Genomic DNA, 21,254 nt, shown 5'->3' with positions numbered 1-21,254 from the left:
TTTTTTACCACTCATATTTGCTTTTAATTTACATAGACGTTCAGTTCTCATTTTACATTTTATTGCATGCAACATTTTTCTTTTTGTTTCTGTTTGTTTTAGATTAAAAAATAAATGCATAAATTCCCTTGAGAACAGAGAACTGCATTAAATTTTACAGCTGAGTGTAATAAAAAACAATCAACGCATGCTATTAAAAGAGAGGTCATGTTTTACATTATGCTCAATGTTACAGTGTAATTGGATATGCAAATCTACTTATGAATAATATCTACTGTGTTTCAAGGGACAGTCAAATTAGATTGTATGAATGTAGTTAATTCTGTCCCACCAACGAATATGAGCAACAAAATATGATGTTGTATGCTTTAATATAAAAATTATGACACAATAAATGTATTTTCTATATTTTATACATCATTTTATATGATTAAATACGTTTATTTTATTCAAAATGAATACATTTAGATATCTACTACAGTTTCTCACAGAATTGCACAGATTCTCATTTAAAGTTTGTATAGTGTTGTACTACAAAAGCAGTAAAAAATTGTATTATTATATACTTATATTGATGCAAAATTCACTATACAAAGTTGCAGGACAGAGTTCATCATGTTTCAAAAAGATAATAATAATTTTTTAATTCTATGCAGTTATATACTTTATTCAGGCTAGTGGATATTTAATTTTGGGGATGAAAACGAGGCTATGAGAGATAGAAGTACAGAAGTACAACAAACCTACCGATTGTTCAGTGTCTTTCTGGAAAAAAATAAATAAACTCCATACAAAGTTTTGAAAGCTATAAGTTGTGAAAATTAAGTGATCTAAGACTTATACAGTGTGTGCCATTCTAAAGACTGTAAGTGTATCCCTCACAGCCTCATTTTCATCCACGGTAAATTCAGTTTGGCGTCCAAACCGACTTAGATCTATTGAGGCAAATTCTTTACATCCTCTTGCATATCCAATCTAGCTAGTGTGAACGCAACACATAAGCAAGTTTTTGTACTGCTCTTTTAATTCTGTTGATTCTGCATGTGTAATATATTTAACACTGTAAAGTGTTTTCGAAATTAAAGACTGATTGATGTGAGACGGAGGAAGTAAGAGAGAGAGAGAACAAGAGAGGATTAATTACTGGAGTCTCTCTGTCAAACTGATACTTTTCACTCCATTCATCTTCTCTTGCCAGGATGCTCAGCAACAGCAAACAGGTCTAGAACGGCAGCCTAAAGAACTGCACCCAGTCAAATCAATTACCTTCTGAAATTGACTCGAAACGTACAAGACAAATGAAACCTCTCCCAGACTCTGTTTCCCAATATGAGATGTGAATGAATGACCATCACCTTACTGAAATCCTCAGTAGGGGCTCCGTTTAGGCCTAACTGTTGGAAGTTGCCAAGATGGCGATCCATCTCTGAACTCCAAATTGTCATTGTATCAAATTATTATGAATTATTTTTAAATCATTATTAATAAATGAATCAAATTAAAATGTTAAAGCATGCGAGTACGCCAAACTGTCTTCAGCTAAAATGAGAAGTCTGCTAATTGGTTTAAGCTGTAAATGTAAGCATGTGAACTATGTTCAGGAGATGTGTTAAATCTACATGTTTGATATTAAATCCAATTAATATTGTATATTAGCATGTGTGTGCCAAACTAAATTAATAGATTTAGACTGTTAGCATGTAAGTATTCCAAACTATGTTCCGCTAATTCTGTTAGGCTAATCGATTTAAACTGTATTAGCACGCAAGTGCGCCCAACTAAGTTTGTCTTAGTCTGCTAATTGATTTATGTTGGCGTGTCAATGTGCAAAGCAACTTCAGCTATATGACAAGTCGGCTAATCAATTTAAACTGTAAATATTAGCATGTAAGTGTGCCAAAGTACATTCAGCTAGTGACAAGTTCGCTAATCAATATAAATTGTAAATATTAGCATAAGCATGGCAAAGTACATTCAGCTAATATGACAAATCTGCTAATCAATATAAATTGTAAATATTAGTATGTAGGTGTGCTGTACAATATTTAGCTAAATTCGCTAATCAGTTTAAACTATAAATATTAGCATAAGCGTGGCAAAGTACATTCAGCTAATATGACAAGTCTGCTAATCAATATAAATTGTAAATATTGGCATGTAAGTGTGTCAAAGCAAAGCCACTAGAAAGCAAGCCTGCAACCATTAGCCGAAAAAGCATAACAGCTAAAGACTTCACTAAGCTGAATAAACAGCTTTTTAGAGGAAACGGCTTTGGCAGTACGTGGGAAAGGAGACCAGACGCCGTTTTTTTTAATGGATGTCAATGGAGGAGAGGCTTCTCTGCGCTGAATAAACAGCTTTTTAGAGGAAACAGATTATCATTTAATGAATTGACAGCCTATCTACTAATCTTCAACATGTTTTACACTAAACAATAGTTTTGATTTGAACTATTTTTAGAGGTTTACACGGGGGAAAAAAAGCTGTTTTATAAGAGAAGTCACTGACTTTTTGCAACAGGTGTGATTCAGCTTACGGCATTTCTCATTCATTCTATCCGTAAATGGTGTCGTACAGCTCTGACTGAAATTCAGTGACGTCAAGGCTGTAATGTGATTGGTTATTAAGGCACACTTGATCAAAGTTAGCTGTTACGCTCTCTCCAATAGTAAGTAATACATCTACCTATAGTAAGTTAATCTCTGGCCAAAGTAGTGTTTAGCTAATATTACAAGTCTGCTAATCAATGTAAATTGTAAATATTAGCATGTAAGTGTGCAAAACAATATTCTGCTAATATGACAAGACCGCTACTCAATTTAAACTGTAAATAGTAGCGTGTTCATGAACTACTTTTAGCTAATACATTCCAATGTCCAATCCATACTAAAAGATTGATGTTGTAAGTTAAATATTGTAATCACTAATTAGATTTAGTGTAAATGTTAATGTGTAAGTGTGCTGATCCATGTCCAGCTACACTAAGTGCACTACATTAAACATCAGCACGAGTTAGCACATGTTGACCTAGCTGTGAAAAGCTAGCACACAGACAGAAAGCACACATTAACTGGCTGAAGTTCAAACGTGTGCTGTCACCTCCCTTTTCACTCCTCTCGCAAGTGTTCATTGTATGTGAATATCAGTCGCCGTACAGAGATGTAGCTTCATTGACATGGGACAAAGTGGAGTTAACACGCTCATGCACGTTCCTCTCGGCTCAGGGGATCATTTTAGGGAGTTGTATGCACTACACTGACAAGAAGTCAGCGCTACAGGAAACCTTCTTCCTGAGGTCTAATGGCCTTTATATATTCATTTTCACACTTCATTATCTCATCAAATTATCATTAGGCGCTAGATTAGCTGAACTTGAACTGTGAGGGCTTTTGTAAGCTTATAACAAATATTTGAAATTGTTTATGCATTTATATAACAGAAATATTCCATAAGGCATAATTATAAATCAACCCACACAATGTACACACACTTATCTATACCATCGTAAAAATAACTGGAGGGGAAATTATATGTATATAATTAATAATAATAAAAATTCCCCATTTATTTTTACTATAGTATTGCCACAGCTTTGCTATGATATTGTAAGGGACAAGATATTATATTAAGCTTTTGGTGTTTGTTGCTTTTGCATTTATTAAATAGCTAATTGGAAATGCAACCCAAACATTCCACTGTCCCAGTTTAATGTGGCTTGTCTGGGATTTTGTTCGTAAACAAAACTACAGCAAATGCCAGTTCCAGACACCCGACCATACACTGATGTTATCACAGGCGTGACTGCTGTTCTGTAGGACAGAGCGTTTCGTTAACCCGAGGCGCTAACGACACCAAATCATCTGTAATTGATCTAATTGATTCTCCACTGCTTAATTAGATTCTTGTCACTCCTAATGCATCAGTGATGAAGACCCTCGGGGTACGAGAGAGAGAGATGAGATTTCTTCTAATAGTTGATGATTCAGACAGTCGTTGCTCTGGTCTCATGTGATCACATAGACAGCTTTTAGTCGTTTTGTGGTAATTATTCCGCAATCAGCACACAAGCAGCTGTTCACAAGGACTTTATTATGCTCTGTTTGTAAAACAGATTTTTAGATGGTATGGGAGTTATTATAGATGAGGTGCTGTGTTTAGAGATACAGATTTTGCTGTAATAAAATGAATATCTTTTTCTTTAGCTTGACTGGCAGAGTGTGGCACCAGTACTGCCAAGGTCATGGGTTTGATTCCCAGGGAAGACACAAACTGATCTATATCATGAAATCACTGTAAATTGCTTTTCACACTATGATTAACTTTGGATTCATGTCTTTTTACACCCTCTGCTGGTGCTGAAGACATGCAGTGTGAATCAGTGCAGGGCCTGAATATTACAGCAAGTTGTTTAGCAACAGATAGCCAGTTTATGTTGACTCAATTAAATATTCATGCACTTAGCAGAAACATCCACGAGATGTTTAATTTAAATATCTGAAGGAGAGTTAAAACTGATGCGTCAGATGAGATGCTATCATTTTTGTATAAGTTTAAGAATACTTAAATTGGTAGTTAAAAAATAAAAATTCTGTCATCACTACTCGCCCGCACCCTTATGTCGTTTCAAACCTGTATGACATTTTTCAGTGAAACTTAAAAGAAGATATTTTGATGATCCTTGATGGTCGTTGGGACTTTATGTCTTAAGAGACCCTTTTAGCCATTTGACATTTGCATATAATTCACAGACCTGGCCCCACATTCTAACTTTATATGGGTGCTAAATTGCCAATGGTTGTCCCCCAACTGTCAAAAAGATGCTAAACAGATCGATTCTCTGTTCTCTCCATCGGACTTCAAACACATTCCAAAAGAGAACTAAATGACCCTCGGTACCAGGCACCAACGGCCTGGCTGACCAGTGGACTACCTCCAGGATTACAATACACATAACACACACACATAGAGACATTTTCTTTATTTAGACCAGTGCTTCTCAACCCTGGTCCTGGGCGCCCCCCAACACTGCACATTTTGTATGTCTCCCTTATCTGACACACCCATTTCAGGTCCTGGAGTTTCTTCTAATGAGCTCATGAGTTAAATCAGGTGTGTTTGATTAGGGAGACACACAAATGTGCAGTGTTGGGGGGCGCCCAGGACCAGGGTTGAGAAACACTGATTTAGACCATAATAATCCGTTACAAATGTATCTGGTATATGCATGTGTTGTTTGTATGTTTCCTTATTATATTAGCCTAGTTATCACTCGTTACTCGTATTAGTAAGCTCTAAACACTCATATTCAGGTGTATGAATGTATCTCTGGTTTAAAATCTTTTAGATGTCTCTTTCTTGGTATCAAAATGATCTGCTCTTTATTCCTCAAACAATGATGTACACTATGTGATCGTGAAATGCATCATACTATTTTTCCTGTACTGTGGGAAAAACTACACCGATTCTCCAGACCAGTCATAAAACATGCAAATGAGGTGTCAAGTGGGACAAAGGAACACTTTCCCGCTGAAACTATGTGCCTTGTTATTGGTCAAACTAACCAAAATGGGTGTTACAGGGAAACCAGATAAAGTCTTCTCTTTACTTTCGGTGCCCTGGAGACACACTTATCACCTTGGAAATCTCCTGGGGGGAGTCCGAGCTTCAGGCAGTTTTAAGTTCAGTAACTTTGTCAATTCACTTCGGACCAATCAACCCATGGCTGGAATGACGAAGCTTTCACTCCTAAAGGAATTCATCAAGAATTTACACATTATACATGCACCAGGACACTTTACTCAGCACCAGTGTTGGGCACGTTACTTTAAAAATGTAATTAGCTATAGTTACTAGTTACTTCTCACAAATAGTAACTGAGTTAGTAACTGAGTTACATCATTATAAAAGTAACTAATTACCAGGGAAAGTAATTGTTCTCTGGCGTGCCGTCGATTCTCATCGTTGTCAATTGTTTTATATGTATTGTTGTGGGCAATATGGCTGTTCGTGGTAGAAACTTCTGCTGCCCTTACCTACGATCGCCAAGCTCTTCTTGATTTACGTCCTCTTTTGTCGGATTGCTGTAAACATATCCCGATTGAGGACCACTGTTTTAACTCACGGACGTCTTCTACCTTTCCTGTGGTTACCTGTCGACTGACGGGTTGCTGTTTTCATCGTAAAAAGTGCCTGAGAAAGAGGAAAAGAGGAAAACGCAGCGGTCTTCTTGCTAGGCTGAAGAGTTGTGGGTTTTCGTCGGTATGGTTGCACCGAGTTCGGCCTGGAGGCTGCACGCTATTTGGTCGCCATGGCGCGTCGGAGCTGCGGCCTGTCGGTCTCATTCCACTTCTTCCGGCTACAAAGGCCCCTTTTCGCCGATCAGCAAGACATCGTTATGTCAAGAGGGAGGTAGATTTTCGGAACCTCCGGACCTTGGAATACGTTAAATCAGCGGATTCACTCATGGTTACTGGCCCGCAGCAGGTGAAATTGGCGATGGTAAATGCAAGATCCATCAATAACAAATCGTTCATTTTAAATGACTTTTTTATATCTCAAGATCTGGACTTCTTATTTTTGACAGAAACGTGGCTCAACGCTGGTGAGTTGGATACATTAGCAGAGTTAACACCAGAGGACTGTGATTACTTCAATTCTCCGAGATTAGCGGGTCGAGGTGGAGGCTTGGCCACTGTTTTTAAAAAAGGTTTTAAATGTAGGCTAGTTCCTCTCGCTCAGCATTATTCTACATTTGAGCTGCAGATATTAAGAATTCATTTATCCAGTTCTGTGACTTGTGTCCTTATTTATAGACCTCCAAAATATAATAAGGACTTTATTCACGAGTTCGGGACTTTTATGTCTAATATAGTTCCTACTGTGGACAAATTACTGATCTTGGGTGACTTTAATATACATGTGTGTTGCCCGACTCATTATCTGGTGAAGGAGTTTATGCAACTCATTGATTCATTTGACCTTGTCCAACATATTAATGGACCTACTCATACACAAGGACATACTATTGATCTTGTCTTATCTTTTGGACTTCCAGTATGTAACTTCAGTATTACTGAAAGTTGTTTGTCTGATCATATGCCGGTTATGTTTAATATATTACTCTCGTACTCACTTTCAAGTGAGCAGCATGATGTGTATTACGCCCGAGGATTAACTTCCTCAACTGCAGAGGAATTTTCTGATGCATATTTAGAGTCCACAGCTAGAACAGTGTTAGAAGCGCCATCTAATAGCCACAATACTGAGGATCTAACTGTGTTGTTTAATGAGACTTGTACAAATATTTTAGATCTACTTGCACCACTAAAACCAAAAGTTTTTAAATCAAGCTCACACCCTTGGTTCAACCATCATACCCGTGCACTTAGGCGGGAGTGCCGTAAAGCAGAACGTAAATGGAGATCGGATAGGTTACAGGTTTCCAAGGAGATTTTTAAGAACTGCATGTCGGCCTATCAGTGTGCTGTTAAAACAGCTAAAATTTAATATTTCTCAGATTTAATCTCTAAAAATCCTCATGATCCTAATGTGTTGTTTAACTCATTTGATAAAGTGGTTAATCCCAGGAAATCATCTTTTCCTGATGTTAACCCTGAGTTATGCACAAAGTTTTTGGATTTTTTTAGGAGTAAGATTGAGGTTTTATATGAATCTATTCCGAGTATGTACGTTGCCTCCGAATCTTCCAATTCGGTGACTGTTAATGCTCAGTTAACGCATTTTTATCTAATTGATCTTGATAAATTGATAGAGTTAACTTTAAAATTAAAACCGTCCACCTCCCCAGTGGATTTTATGCCAACTCGTTTCTTTAGAGAGGTGTTAGGTGTGATTGGCCCAGCTGTTCTGACTATCATCAATAGCTTGCTGAGCTCTGGCATTGTTCCTTCTTATTTTAAGCACTCAGTGATTCAGCCATCCCTGAAGAAGCCTAATCTTGACACATCTGATTTTAATAATTTTCGACCTATTTCCACATTGCCTTTTCTGTCGAAAGTGTTGGAAAAGACTGTTTCTCTCCAATTGTCCGCATTTTTATCAGATCACCATATTCATGACCGTTTTCAATCAGGATTTAGGGCCCGCCATAGCACCGAAACGGCTCTTCTTAAAGTGTCAAATGACCTCTTGCTCACTTTGGATTCTGGTAACTCTGCTATTTTAATTTTGCTCGATTTAACTGCCGCATTTGATACAATCCACCATAGAATTTTGTTAGATCGTTTACAGCAGGAGGTTGGAATTAGTGGTAGTGCTTTACAGTGGTTTTCTTCTTATCTGTCTAATAGGTCTGTATCGGTTACAATGGGTAATCATTCTTCTTCTGCAGTTCCTCTGTCTTGTGGGCTCCCACAAGGGTCCATATTAAGTCCAATTCTGTTTTCTCTATATATGCTACCGTTGGGGAGTATTTTTAGGAAACATGGGATTGCATATCACTGTTACGCTGATGATACTCAGATGTTTGTCCCATTACACTCAGTTGATAAGTCTTGTGCTACAATCGTCAAGTGTCTAGAGGATGTAAAATCCTGGATGGCTAAGAATTTTCTCCATTTAAATGAGAGTAAAACAGATGTGGTTGTTTTCGGTCCTCTTAGCTCTTCGACACTTATTTCTAGTTATTTGGGGCCTCTTTCTAGGAATATTCATCCATTTGCAAAAAACCTGGGTGTATTTTTTGACTCGGAGCTGAATTTTATCAAACAAGTTAATACTGTGGTGAAAACTAGTTTTTACTATTTAAGGTTAATTTCTAAGATTAAACCAATGCTCTCATTTAGAAATCTGGAGACAATCATCCATGCTTTTATATCGTCAAGATTGGATTATTGTAATGTTGTGTATTTAGGAATCTTTCAGTCTTTGATAAATCGATTACAGCTTGTCCAAAATGCGGCTGCTAGACTATTGACTGGTAGGAGAAAGAGGGATAGAATAACTCCAATTTTAGCATCCTTACATTGGTTACCTGTTAGATACCGGATTGATTTTAAGGCCTTAGTAATAATTTTCAAAATTGTAAATGGTCTCGCACCTTTGTATTTGTCAGATCTGGTTAATTTGCATAAACCTGTGAAAAACTTGCGATCTGCTGACAAACAATTGCTCCAGGTACCGCGGTCCCGACTTAAGCGAAAAGGGGATCGGGCCTTTTCGATTGCCGGTCCTCGTCTATGGAATAATCTACCTCTAGACATTCGGGTTGCCCCCTCAGTGTCCGCTTTTAAAACGGGTTTGAAGAAGCATTTTTATGTTATGGTGTTTGAATCCGACTTAGGAGACACGTAATGTATGTTTCTTTTTAAGATGTTGTGTTTGTCATTGTTACGTGTTTGGTTTTGCTGGAATGCTTTGTACAGCACTTTGGGCTGCTCCAAAGGCAGTAGAAATGTGCTATATAAGAAAATAAACTAAACTAAACTAAACTAAACTAAACTAAGTAACTATTGCGTTACTTTTAAAAAGAATGTTCAAATGTCAAATAACTTTGGATGCCCTCAATATTAAATATGTTAAATTAATGAAATGGACACTAAAAAGAATAAATTATTATTATAAAACATTGTACATTAATCTACACTATTTATCTACTGACACTTAGTATCAGTCAGTCAAGCATTATTATATAATATTATGATAATTTAATATTATATGATGATAGAACTTTAGTAATTAGAATAACCAAGTATGAATGCATATTTGTCATCAATAAGGATTAATGAGCTGCTGGGTTCATGAATATTAATCACGTTGTCTGCGTTCGCTTGAATTGATTTGCTGAAATCAAAACAGGGACGATAATAGGTGAGCGCCAGCCAATGAGATTGTCCTTTGCGCATTAGTTCCGCCCACTACCAGAGAAACCGGCAGTTCTTAAAAGCTGAAGAATTCCAAAGGAACTCCGTTATTTTGACAGGAAAATACAACAAAGAATATCGTTTACATGTAGCGCGTCAATTCTGCACGTTATGAAAGACTCTCTCTGTATCTTTCTTTGCGTGCGTGTATGTGAGAGAAAGTGACGGCGAGTCGTGCGCCTTTACACTAGAGTTTATGGTACGTCAAATACAGCTACACTGCGCATCCATTCAGATGAACTGAAAAAATAAATTCTAATAATATAATATAGTAACGCCACATTTTATTGTCAGTAACGGTAACAGCGTTGTAACGGGGGAAACAGTCATTTGTTTGATTACTCGTTACTGAAAAAAATAACGCCGTAATAAATAAACAGCGTTATTCCCGTCACTGCTCAGCACCAACAAAACCAATGCAAGTAACCGCTTTTTAACTATTTAGATGCGCTTCTAGGCTTCTTCGACCCCTTTTAATTAAGGTGAGGTGATTCTCTGATGGTTCTTAACAGATTGTAGTTAGCTGATGTGTAAATCCTGCCATTACACTCTACTCTCTTGCTCGAGCGCTCCCTCCCTCTCCCTCTCTCTCTCTCTCTCTCTCTTTCTCTCTCTCTCTCTTTCTCTCCATGCCTTCCTTGCGTTGGCATCTATGTTTAATGTGTGTATGTCTGTGTCTAGTTCGATGTTGCATGTTCCCCTGTAGTGTAGTTTAATAAACATCCATATGTATTCACGCTTGGTTGTCTGTGTCTGCTGCTCACAGAACGAGGTCACTTTAACGTTCCAGTTTTGTTACATGCTCTGTGAGCAATGTATCAGTAAGGAAATTATTTTTCGTGGCCAGAGAAATAATTTTCCTTAGAGTCAATAGACGATTAAAACTGTCCATACTGTGGACGAACAAATCATTTTATTGTACTATTAATGCTAGTTAATTCCTGAAGATTAATATAATTGATAACAACCCATATGATTATGTTAATCTCACTTTGAGCTAATTTGCTACATTGAGAAATGGCTAGTCAATGTGGAATGTGGAAGTCAATGATCTCCAGTGTTTTTGGTTTCCAACATCCGGCGCAAGTCACCAGAGAGTCTGTCATTTCACTGGAAGATCCAGTTATAACGTTTGATTAAAAATTATGAGCTTAAAGCAGCAGTCCGTAGGTTTTGCCTCTTTGTCGTCATCTCTGTTTGAAAACCTGGAAATGCAGCTGTGTGTGGAATTATCTCGCTTGCGTGGGCTGTGCTCCGGCACGGCTTCAGCGCGGATGAATCTAATGTTTTGACGTGAATGTGTAGCTGTCAGTCACCGCACCGGTGTGGATTTTTACTGTACTTTGCAATCACAGATTCTAGCCTACATCTTGGAATATATGACCCAAATAAGAATTTTCACCGTATATTGCTATCTGAACAAGTAAGTAACAAGTCTGCCACTTTTGTTCTGACCAACTGAGGAAAAAAGCATTACCATAAATCACACTACCAATGGTGATTTAATCTAAAGATCGGTTAGCTCATATCACATCAAACCGTGCAAAGTAATATTATTGTTATACTTTTTCAATTATTTAATGTTAACAACATCCAAATTACGTGACTATGAGTATATTTTTTTTAACCAAAAAAAGTTACGGACTGCAGCTTTGAAGCTAAATTTTCAAATTAAAACACATGCATGAACAAATCGTTCACAATATGATAGATAAAATGGATTTAGAAAATAGATAGGGTGTATTTTTATTATAATACCAACTTTAAAACAGAAAATTTTTAATGCAAAATTGATTTTTTTTCAAACACTGGTCAATTTTTAGATTTCAGGCTATGTTGCTTCTATAACTTATCTTCTTTCAGACTAGTGCAAAGAAAACCTCTAAAGTACACATTACACTTTATCTGTTTGCATCTGTAGATTTCATTTACAATACATATCTTTACAGGCCTTTTTCTCAAAATGAGTTTTTTTCTCATGCACTGAGCCAGAAATCTCCACTTCAGTAGCACATACATACATACATATATATAACTGTACAGTTCTATATTTTGAAGGTTTTTACAGAGGGATTTCTTCATATATCACTCATCTGATTTATATGGCAATTTATTCCTTAAAGCACGTAAAAAAAATTGTTTTCTCCTGAAAATACTTTCAGGCTTTTGGAGTGAGATATTCAAAACCCCCTCTGTAAAAACCATTAACTCAACAAAATGAATGAAATATCCAGTATTCAGATTTCTGGAAGTGTATGCAAATTAGCGCATATTAAATTACACAATGCCTCATTTGCAAATTCAAATATAACATTTCAGAAAACTTGTAATAAAAACAGTTATCTTAATGTACTGTGATTAATCAACTGAGGACAGTACAGTGATATCTGTTAATTACAATTTGTACCCTTTTCACCTGGAGTGTCTTGCCTTAAGCATGCGAAGCCCATTAGTTGTTTTAGATAGAAGCATCTGCCAAATGTCATGCAAATGCAGAACAGCACAGTTAATCATAGCAGTGAGGTTAGTGAAGTGATATTTGTATGTCTAGAGTGCTGTTTGTATGTGTGTGTTGGCGGGGGGCTGATGGTGTCTACAGGCGGGTAACTGTGGCTCACATGAGTAAGGAAGAACAGATTTGTCCCTGCTGTTCGCGCTGATGATAACTATCTCCATGCATCCAGACAGATGGACCGTGTGTGTGTGCGTGTTGAAGGGAAGAGACCACCATAGAAAAACATCCTTTGTGTGTCTCTGACTCGCTTTCTCTTTTGTGAGCACTCGTCCCATCTTTTTATCACTGATGGGCTGCACTTTAGGGCATGGATGCAGGGTTGACATTGTCTTTGTACATTTCTGGCTTTTAAAGGATGTTTTTGTATCTCTACTGCATTCGGAGTTGGACGGGAAAAGAGTTGAAGGCCCTCATTTTTCTGTCCTTTCATTTAATAGCATAAGAGGCTTGATATTAGCATTTGGTCCAATCTCCTAATGCAGTTAAAGAGGCTGCGCTGGAGTCAAACAGAAGGACAGGAGCTTCCACCTGAGCTTTTTCGTACTGTCCACACTCTCACAGCCTCAGCTTTTAACCTGATTGGCTCATCAGAGGAGCGGGACAGGGATCAGGGAGAGTAGCGGTGTGTGGGGGTACGTCCAGGTGGTCCGACTGTGGTGGTCCTGATACAGGCATGGTGCTGGAGTCTGACCTCACTGTCCCGCTCTCTCTTATGCCCAGTGATTACATCATCGAGGAGAAGAACGCTGTGCTCCAGAAGAAAGAGAATGAGGGATTCGGCTTTGTCTTGCGGGGAGCTAAAGGTAAGATGTGGCTTTGAGTTCATGGCCTCGGTTTGCTCTTACGTCAGAGTTCAATCTTCTTTCACAATACTGGGTTACATTACACACTTAAAGTCAACATGAAACACTGTTCGCAACACATTTTACTTTTGTAATGTGAAGCATTTCCAAGTAAAACAGGTTTGATCTGTCCTGTCACAATAAAGGCAAAAATACATATTAAAAAAATGTATAATAATAATAATTGTTATTGTTGTTGTAACACTAATTGCCAATAGTTAACAAGTTATTTTTATAATACATTTTTATTATTATTGTTTTTGTTCTTAAATTATTTAAAAATGTATGTATGAAAAATCTTATTATTAGTATAACAATAAGTAACAATAGTTAATAATAGTTTTTATTTTTATTGATAATAAATCAAAATAATTTGATATTAATCAATATACTAATAATTAATCATCAAAATTGGCATGAAAATTATAATAAAAATAGTAGTATTAAATAATAATAATAATAATAATAATAGTTAGCTTACATTCCAGGGCACAAAGGAATTGATATACAGAGAAATAGGGAAGAAAAAAAAAAAAAGAAAAGATTTTTAGATTTAAGATATTCTAGTTGTGATTAAAAGAACCCTAAAAGCAATAGACTCATCTGAAGAACGTACAGTATAATTATACTTTTTAATAGCCAGTGAATAACCAATATAAGAATCCCTGTAAAAACACAAGCATTGAACCAAAATGTAGTTTTTCTCTAGAGTTAAAATTAATATTACTCTGAAATAACATCCATCACACATCTACAATCATTTATATGAAATAAATACATGATAGTTCAAACACAATGCATATCAGTAGTGCAGCAGTGTGTGTGCTTTACAGATGCGGTTCTGGTGACAGCATAAAATAGAGTCAAGTGAATGTTAACTTCATTACTTACATAATCAAGTATCGCGGTCACTGGTTCATATTGTGACATTTCTGAAACATACTGTATATAGTGGTGACTCAACAGCATTATTAGACAGTTGTGTTTGACAACATATACAGATCAGCAGGGTTTGTGAGTAGTGTGTGTGTGTGTGTGTGTGTGTGTGTGTGTGTGTGTGTGTGTGTGTGTGCGCCCAGTCTCTGGGGTGGCACCATCCTGGGTAGGAGTTATGAGTCCCTAATGCCATCTGTTACCCACATGGTGCATTAATATCTCTTACGAATATGGGTGTCAGCAGTCTCTTTATTGCTTTCATAATTTCTATACTATGACTTCCTCAAAGATTAAAAGGAAAACACTTGCAGATCTATTTGGACGAGTTTATATTAGTCTATACTGTACTATTGTAAGCAAGCTATTCATTGACTTTACAAAGAGTCTAAGCACCAATAATATGATTCTCTGTGTTTGTGTAGCGGAGACGCCCATTGAAGAGTTTACACCCACACCTGCCTTTCCTGCACTGCAGTACCTGGAGTCTGTGGATGTTGAGGGCGTGGCCTGGAGGGCGGGGCTAAGGACTGGTGACTTCCTGATTGAGGTATAGGATTGGTTTGTCCACTGATATCCCAGATCTTTCTGTATCTATTATTCATCATGTTTCACATTTTCAGGACAGAAAAATGCAGTAATGTTTGTTGCAGCTGTGTAATGACCTTGAGTCTAGTCTGATATTCTGGGAATGTGCCGGAGGGGTGGAAAAACACTTATGATTTCTTTGTGATTTTTCTCTCAGGTGAATGGTGTAAACGTGGTAAAAGTGGGACACAAGCAGGTGGTGTCACTTATACGGCAGGGTGGGAATAACCTCCTGATGAAGGTGGTGTCAGTCACACGCAAGCCAGAGTCTGAGGAGTCAGTCAGGAAGAAGGGTAAGATGCTGGTTCACCTCAAACAGAACTGTTCTGTCCTAGATAATAAAGCTGCTATATTTTATTTTATTTTGTCATTTTAAAATGCAATTATTATTATCATTATCATTATTTAATATTTTCTTTATTTATATTTAGTGCTGTCAAATGATTAATTGCGAATAATCGCATCCAAAATAAAAGTTTTTGTCTACATAATATATTTGTGTACTGTGTATATTTATTATGTATATATAAATACACACATACAGTATATATTTTGAAAATATTTCCATGTATATATACATTTGTATATTTATATTATATTATAAATATATTTAATATATAAACATCAAATGTTTCTTATATACATGCACGTGTTTGTATTTATATATACATAATAAATATACAGAGTACAAATACAAAAACTTTTATTTTGGATGCAATTAATCGTTTGACAGCACTATTTATGTTATATATTCTGTATTTATTAAAATTTCTATATTATTTATTTTTATTTTATTTTATTTTATTTTGTCATTTTAAAATTAAGTTGAAAATATTATTATTATTATTATTATTTAATGTTTTATTTTATTTTTAACATTTTTAATTTTATTTTTATGCAATTTTAAAATTAAATTACTTTTCCATCAAAGGAAAATGCAAGTTTATATATTGCTGAATTTCCCAGCAGTGAAAATGCAAGTATTCATATTATTTTATTTTATTTTATATTTTACATTTTTTATTTTTGTTTTTCATTTCATTTTGAAGTTACATTTCTGGATTTAGTTTTTAAGTTAAATTTTCTTAATTTTAATTTTCATTTTAATTGACTTTCCAGCAATGAAAATGCAACTATTATTAACAGGGTTTGCGACTTACAAACAAGGTCTGCAGTTTAATATATTGCTTAAATGTACAGTAGTTCATATGTATTCATATGTGTCTCTCAAGAATAACATCATACTGTTAAGTCAGTTACACGCAAATGGTGTAATATTGAGTATGTGGTATAATAGTTAAGTTATAGGGAATGTGCTGACTGCTGGTTTTGTTTGTTTGTTGTGGGCGGGGCTACTGCAGTCAGACAGAAGAGCCCTTAAAGGCACGGGTTGCTAGGGAACCAGTCTTTGATGCTCTGTACTGTATGTAATGATCAGACAGTGAGAGATTTCTCTCAGCAGGGCGAATCTAGTCTCAAACACGAGGAAAGGAAATGCTGCACGAATGAATAAAGGAGCGAGTGTAATGATCATAGCCAATCGTGACGGTAATGACTGTGTTTGTCAGAGGAGAAAACTTCAGGAGCATTAACTAAATGACAGGGTTATTTGTCACAAGGAATTGTGATGACTAAGCAGATTGAAGTGTTTTCTGTGCAGCCTTTCCACATGCACACATTCGTGCATTCCTACACCCACTCAATCGATTAGCAGTTGAATGAGTCCACCGGTAGAGTTATTAGAACCACAGCAAAACCTCAAAACCCAAAGAGTTAGTCTATTCAATATCCATGAGATCTATCCTCACTTTTATCTGCAACTCCCACACAATCCGAACCCTTCATTGACCTGTGTTTGCCTTTAGTGGATGATGGAACAGCATAGTAAGACAGTCATTTAGTAGACACTTTTATCCAAAGCGTCTTACAGTATAGATTGAATCAGGATGGTTGACTATGCAGATCCATCCCTAACTGGAAAGTACTGTAAATATAAGTTTTTTGCATTTACTCTATGCTTTTTTGCAACTCTTTATAGATATATCGGTAACACTTTACAATAAGGTTCATTAGTAAACATTAGTTAATGTATTAACTAACATGAACTAACCATGAGCAATATATTTGTTACTGTATTTACTAATCTTCGCTAACGTTAGTTAATAAAAATACAGATGTTCATTGTTAGTTCATGTTAGTTCACAGTGCATTAACTAATGTTAACAAGATTTTAATAATGTATTAGTAAATGTTGAAATTAACATTAACAAAGATTAATAAACCCTGTATAAGTGCAATTTATTATTAGTTAATGTTAACTAATGTAGTTAACTAATGAACCTTATTGTAAAGTGTTACCGATATATCAGACATTCTCGCTGTCTTTTCAGCATCTCACATCAATGGACATGTCTAGTTAAATTAGTGTCTGTTCTATTGGTTTTTTTATAATTATTATTAATCATTTTTATTTTATTTTATATGTAATTATTTATTAAGTTTCTGTATTGAAGGAAAATAGCTGCACATTTAACATACTCATGAATATTTTATTTTAAAATCATTTTTAAAATCATTTTCAAATTATTTTATAATTAAATGGATTTCCACCAAAGAAAATGTGAGTACTGTATATTTAACAAAGATTGTTTGTAAGCAATCTTATTTATCTTAGTTTATAAATAAGATCCACAGCTAAACATATTGTTTAAATGTAGTTCATATACTGTATGTTCAACAGTGAGTCTCACAAGTGCAAAATGCATTAACTGCACTTCTATTTAATGCATTTGGCAGATGCTTTCATCCTAAGCAACTTATTTATTTTATTTTACCATGGAAAATGACTACACATTTAACTTCTTTTTTTTATTATTTAATTTTAATTTAATTTAAAAAATAATCATTAAATTTTGCCTAGGAAAATGCAAGTATTATTAACAAAGTTTGTAGATTATAAGATCCACAGCTTAATCTATTGCTTAAATGTAATTTCTATGTTAAAGCAGTGAGTCTCTCAAGTGCAAACTACACTTCTATTTAATGCATTTGGCAGATGCTTTCTTCCAAAGCACATTGCATTGCATTTAAGCTTTATATTTGGTCAGTTTATGCATTCCCTGGGAGTCAAACACATGACCTCGGTGTTGCTAACAGGATGCTTTGCAGCATGCAACAGAAATGAACTATCCCTCTGCAATCAGAGAAAAAGTGCTGTGTTGTTTATGCCCCTAAGATAGATCCTTACCCAAAATCTGATTGTCGATGAGAATGTTGTTCTTACTTTGCAAAATCACAGTCACCTGCAAAGTTATTGCAGGGTTATTGCATAACTCTGGGCTATGCGAACTACCACACACTTACACACTACTGATGAAGTAATAATAGAGTGTCTGTTGTTAGTTTTGTGGCTATATCCTCCCACACACACATACAAACTCACACACACAGATTCTCACAGTTGAAATGCACAAACCCAGGCCTTGCTCCTGCCAGAGTTGCCATGGTTACTACAATGCATGTTTGAAGTAAGTATTGCATTAGTGCCTTGCTATTTCTCTCCTCATCTCTCTCTCTCCAGCTCCACTCTGGTCTGCAAGGTTGTTAGCTGAAGGAGTGAGGAGTTTTACGGCGATGTTACTGAGACGATAGAAGTGTCTGATCTCCTGGAACTCTGATCGTTTTCTTGGTGCTTCTTGTATCGCTGCTTGGGAGTTTATCGCGTGCTTTGGACATAGCATCAGGTTTCGTTTCTGAGAGACAAAGGGAAACTCGGCCACCATTTGGGTTGTAAGAGGCTGAATGTGATATGAGGAGGTTTGGGAGACGAGTATTTCTTTCTACCATCGGAGGGCCACCAAGAACGGAAGTTGGTTTCTGGTCATGCAATCACACAGGAGATGTCTGATAGTTGCATGATTCTATGTTGCATGTCAGAGAGAGAAAGGCGGAAGGAGAGAGTTTAATCGCGGTGCGGCAGTGTGGTACGTTGATCTTCGGATGAAGATGGTGAAAAAGCGCTGGCAGCTGCCGATGGGCAGCAGCCATGCAGGCCCCTCGCCACGCCATCCTATCTTTTCATCTACTCCTTGCCTTTCCTCCACAGCGCCCCCGCCTCCAAAAAGAGCGCCCAGCACCACCCTCACCCTGAGGTCCAAAAGCATGACCGCTGAGCTCGAAGAACTAGGTAAGAATTCCTCAAACATACAAATGTGCTATGTTGTGAGGTTGAATATTTTTTATTTCAGTTTTTGTCTTAAAGGAATAGTTCACCCAAAAATGAAGATTTGCTTAAATGTACTCACCCTCAGGCCATCTGAGATGTAGATGAGTTTGTTTCTTCATCAGGACAGATTTGGAGAAATTTGACATCACTTACTCACCAATGGATCCTCTGCAGTGAATGGGTGCCGTCAGAATGAGAGTCCAAACAGATAATAAAACATCACAATAACCCACAAGTAATCCACACCATTGCAGTCCATCAATTAACATCTTTTGAAGTGAAAAGCTGCATGTTTGTAAAAAAAAAACAAATCCATCAAGACGTTCAAAACTGATTTCAAATTGTTGTTTCCGGCTAAAATACGAGTCCTATATCCATAACACCGTGTCCACACCAGGCGCGATGCAACGACGCGACAGAAACATTTAAATATCACAGCCATTCAGAAGCGAGAAGTGCACTGCACTCCCAATGAGATAGACAAATAATCTAATTAATAAATATTAAACCTTTTTAACATTATTAAAAGTACATACTGAGTTACTGAAAACATCTTTGTCATGGAATACACATTCGCATTGAGTTCACAGTTTTAACGTACATGTTATTTTCAAGATCTGAGGTACAGTAAACTATCTGTTGTTGCTTTCAGTATGGCTATAAATGTCACACAATGTGATATTCAAACTTACACTTTTAACATTGAATAAAGCAGATAATCAGTACCAGAGATGATCATTTTCATAGTTTGTATATTGTTGTTCCAGCCGTGACATGGCAGAAATAGAAACCGTTTCTAAAATAGAAACTTTGGACTGGAATCATGTGGATTACTTGTGGATTATTGTGATGTTTTTATCAACTGTTTGGACTCTCATTCTGGTGGCACCCATTCACTGCATAGTATCCATTTGTGAGCAAGTGAGGTAATGTTAAGTTTCCAATGAAGAAACAAACACTGTAATTTACTCTATTGAAGGGCTGTGCATTCTTGGATTCAGTGTGCACTTTTTTAAGCCTATATGCATATGTAGATGGACATTTTTGGGCAGCAGGGTTCTTCCAACTAGTCAGTCATTCAGATTATGAAATAATCTATTAGGAAAATAGATAGTTTTACACATCTTATTCCCCTAACACATGCATACACATTTGGATGCAACATTTTCTCTCTATCTGTCTCTCTCTGTGTTGCACTTTCTTGTTTATTTATTAACTGTGTCATCTCCCTCCTGCAGCCATTTGGGCTGTTCAAAACATCAGCTGTCTTTTCCTCTCTCGCTCAATCTGTCCTCTGAGTTTACTGAGTTCATTATACATATTCACTCACGTTCACACACTGAAACACATATCGACAGACATTTGCTGCTGTGAGACTTTAATGGAGAAGTGTTCTGTACATTTATTTCATGCTCAGCCTCTGCGAGGAGGAGAAGAGGAGGTAAGTTGAGGTTTTTAGAAACCAACGAAATCACAGAAATGTGTGTACGCAACCATCTTCACCTTGCTCATGCTGGAATATGATTTATTTAGCTCTGTTCCAAAACCTAGTAAGCTGCCTACCTAACCAGTATTTTTAGGCATTCCCATCACAAAGGCAGTACAATTATACAAATACCTTGTTTTGGATGTCCTAGAATATTTCGAAAAAAATCTAATATTAAAATTACTATACTAATTTAAACATACACTAATTATATTATTCAAATTTTTAAAAACTAACGTGTCAACATGTAATTGATTAATGACTATTTTATCCAGTATTTCTGTATTTTTCATGCTTATTTGCATTTCACACTCTTAACGTAGCAACATGTGCTGATGCCAAACTGGAAATCCATTGTGAGTTTCACCTCTCATGTGCTTCACACGAGGAATTCTATTTGTGTGGCACGTGGAGTGTTCCAAATGAGTCACTTATGAGGTTCTATTTCAGTTAGGATGCTGCCTTAGGGACTGTTCACACAGGATGCATTCTTGCCTCCATCTGTGATGTTTTTTTAATTGTTTTTCTTTGTGAACATGCAATACCTTGATAAACTTTAGAAGAACATACGAATGTATCCTGTGTAAGGCACTACTCAAGTAGACAGTATACAGCCAGGCAGGTCTATGGGTTGGAACCGAGCTTGCCAAACTACACCTTTTGCCATAAATAAGGAGCAGTGATGCATTCCATTAATTATGTGTCATTAACATTTCCATTTCATATTTATTTTGCCTTTTTTATTTCAAAGCATGTGATCAAATGAGATCCATATTACAACCTG

At 36.3% G+C, this 21,254-nt stretch overlaps 1 protein-coding gene across 25 annotated transcripts in view; it reads left to right on the top strand.

Moving 5' to 3' along the window:
• The window catches only part of shank3a (SH3 and multiple ankyrin repeat domains 3a), a 323,493-nt gene that overhangs the window by 289,072 nt on the left and 13,167 nt on the right, over positions 1 to 21,254 (top strand). For 24 of the 25 annotated variants that reach the window (XR_009267007.1, XR_009267008.1, XR_009267006.1 and 21 more), the window contains 5 exons: positions 13,117 to 13,199; positions 14,597 to 14,721; positions 14,917 to 15,052; positions 18,865 to 18,945; positions 20,402 to 20,425. Coding sequence is in view for 22 of the 25 variants with exons in the window: in XM_058751761.1 (XP_058607744.1) it covers positions 13,117 to 13,199; positions 14,597 to 14,721; positions 14,917 to 15,052; positions 18,865 to 18,945; positions 20,402 to 20,425 (449 nt within the window). In the remaining 3 variants the exon portion in view is untranslated. The remainder of the gene's footprint in view (positions 1 to 13,116; positions 13,200 to 14,596; positions 14,722 to 14,916; positions 15,053 to 18,864; positions 18,946 to 20,401; positions 20,426 to 21,254) is intronic. The other variant, XM_058751764.1, reaches the window with a different exon arrangement.

This window comes from Onychostoma macrolepis, chromosome 18 (genome assembly GCF_012432095.1).
Source record: "Onychostoma macrolepis isolate SWU-2019 chromosome 18, ASM1243209v1, whole genome shotgun sequence".
In the NCBI taxonomy this organism is placed as follows: domain Eukaryota; kingdom Metazoa; phylum Chordata; class Actinopteri; order Cypriniformes; family Cyprinidae; genus Onychostoma; species Onychostoma macrolepis.
The sequence above is the reverse complement of the archived record's forward strand: the minus strand, read 5'-3'. Positions and strand labels throughout refer to the sequence as shown.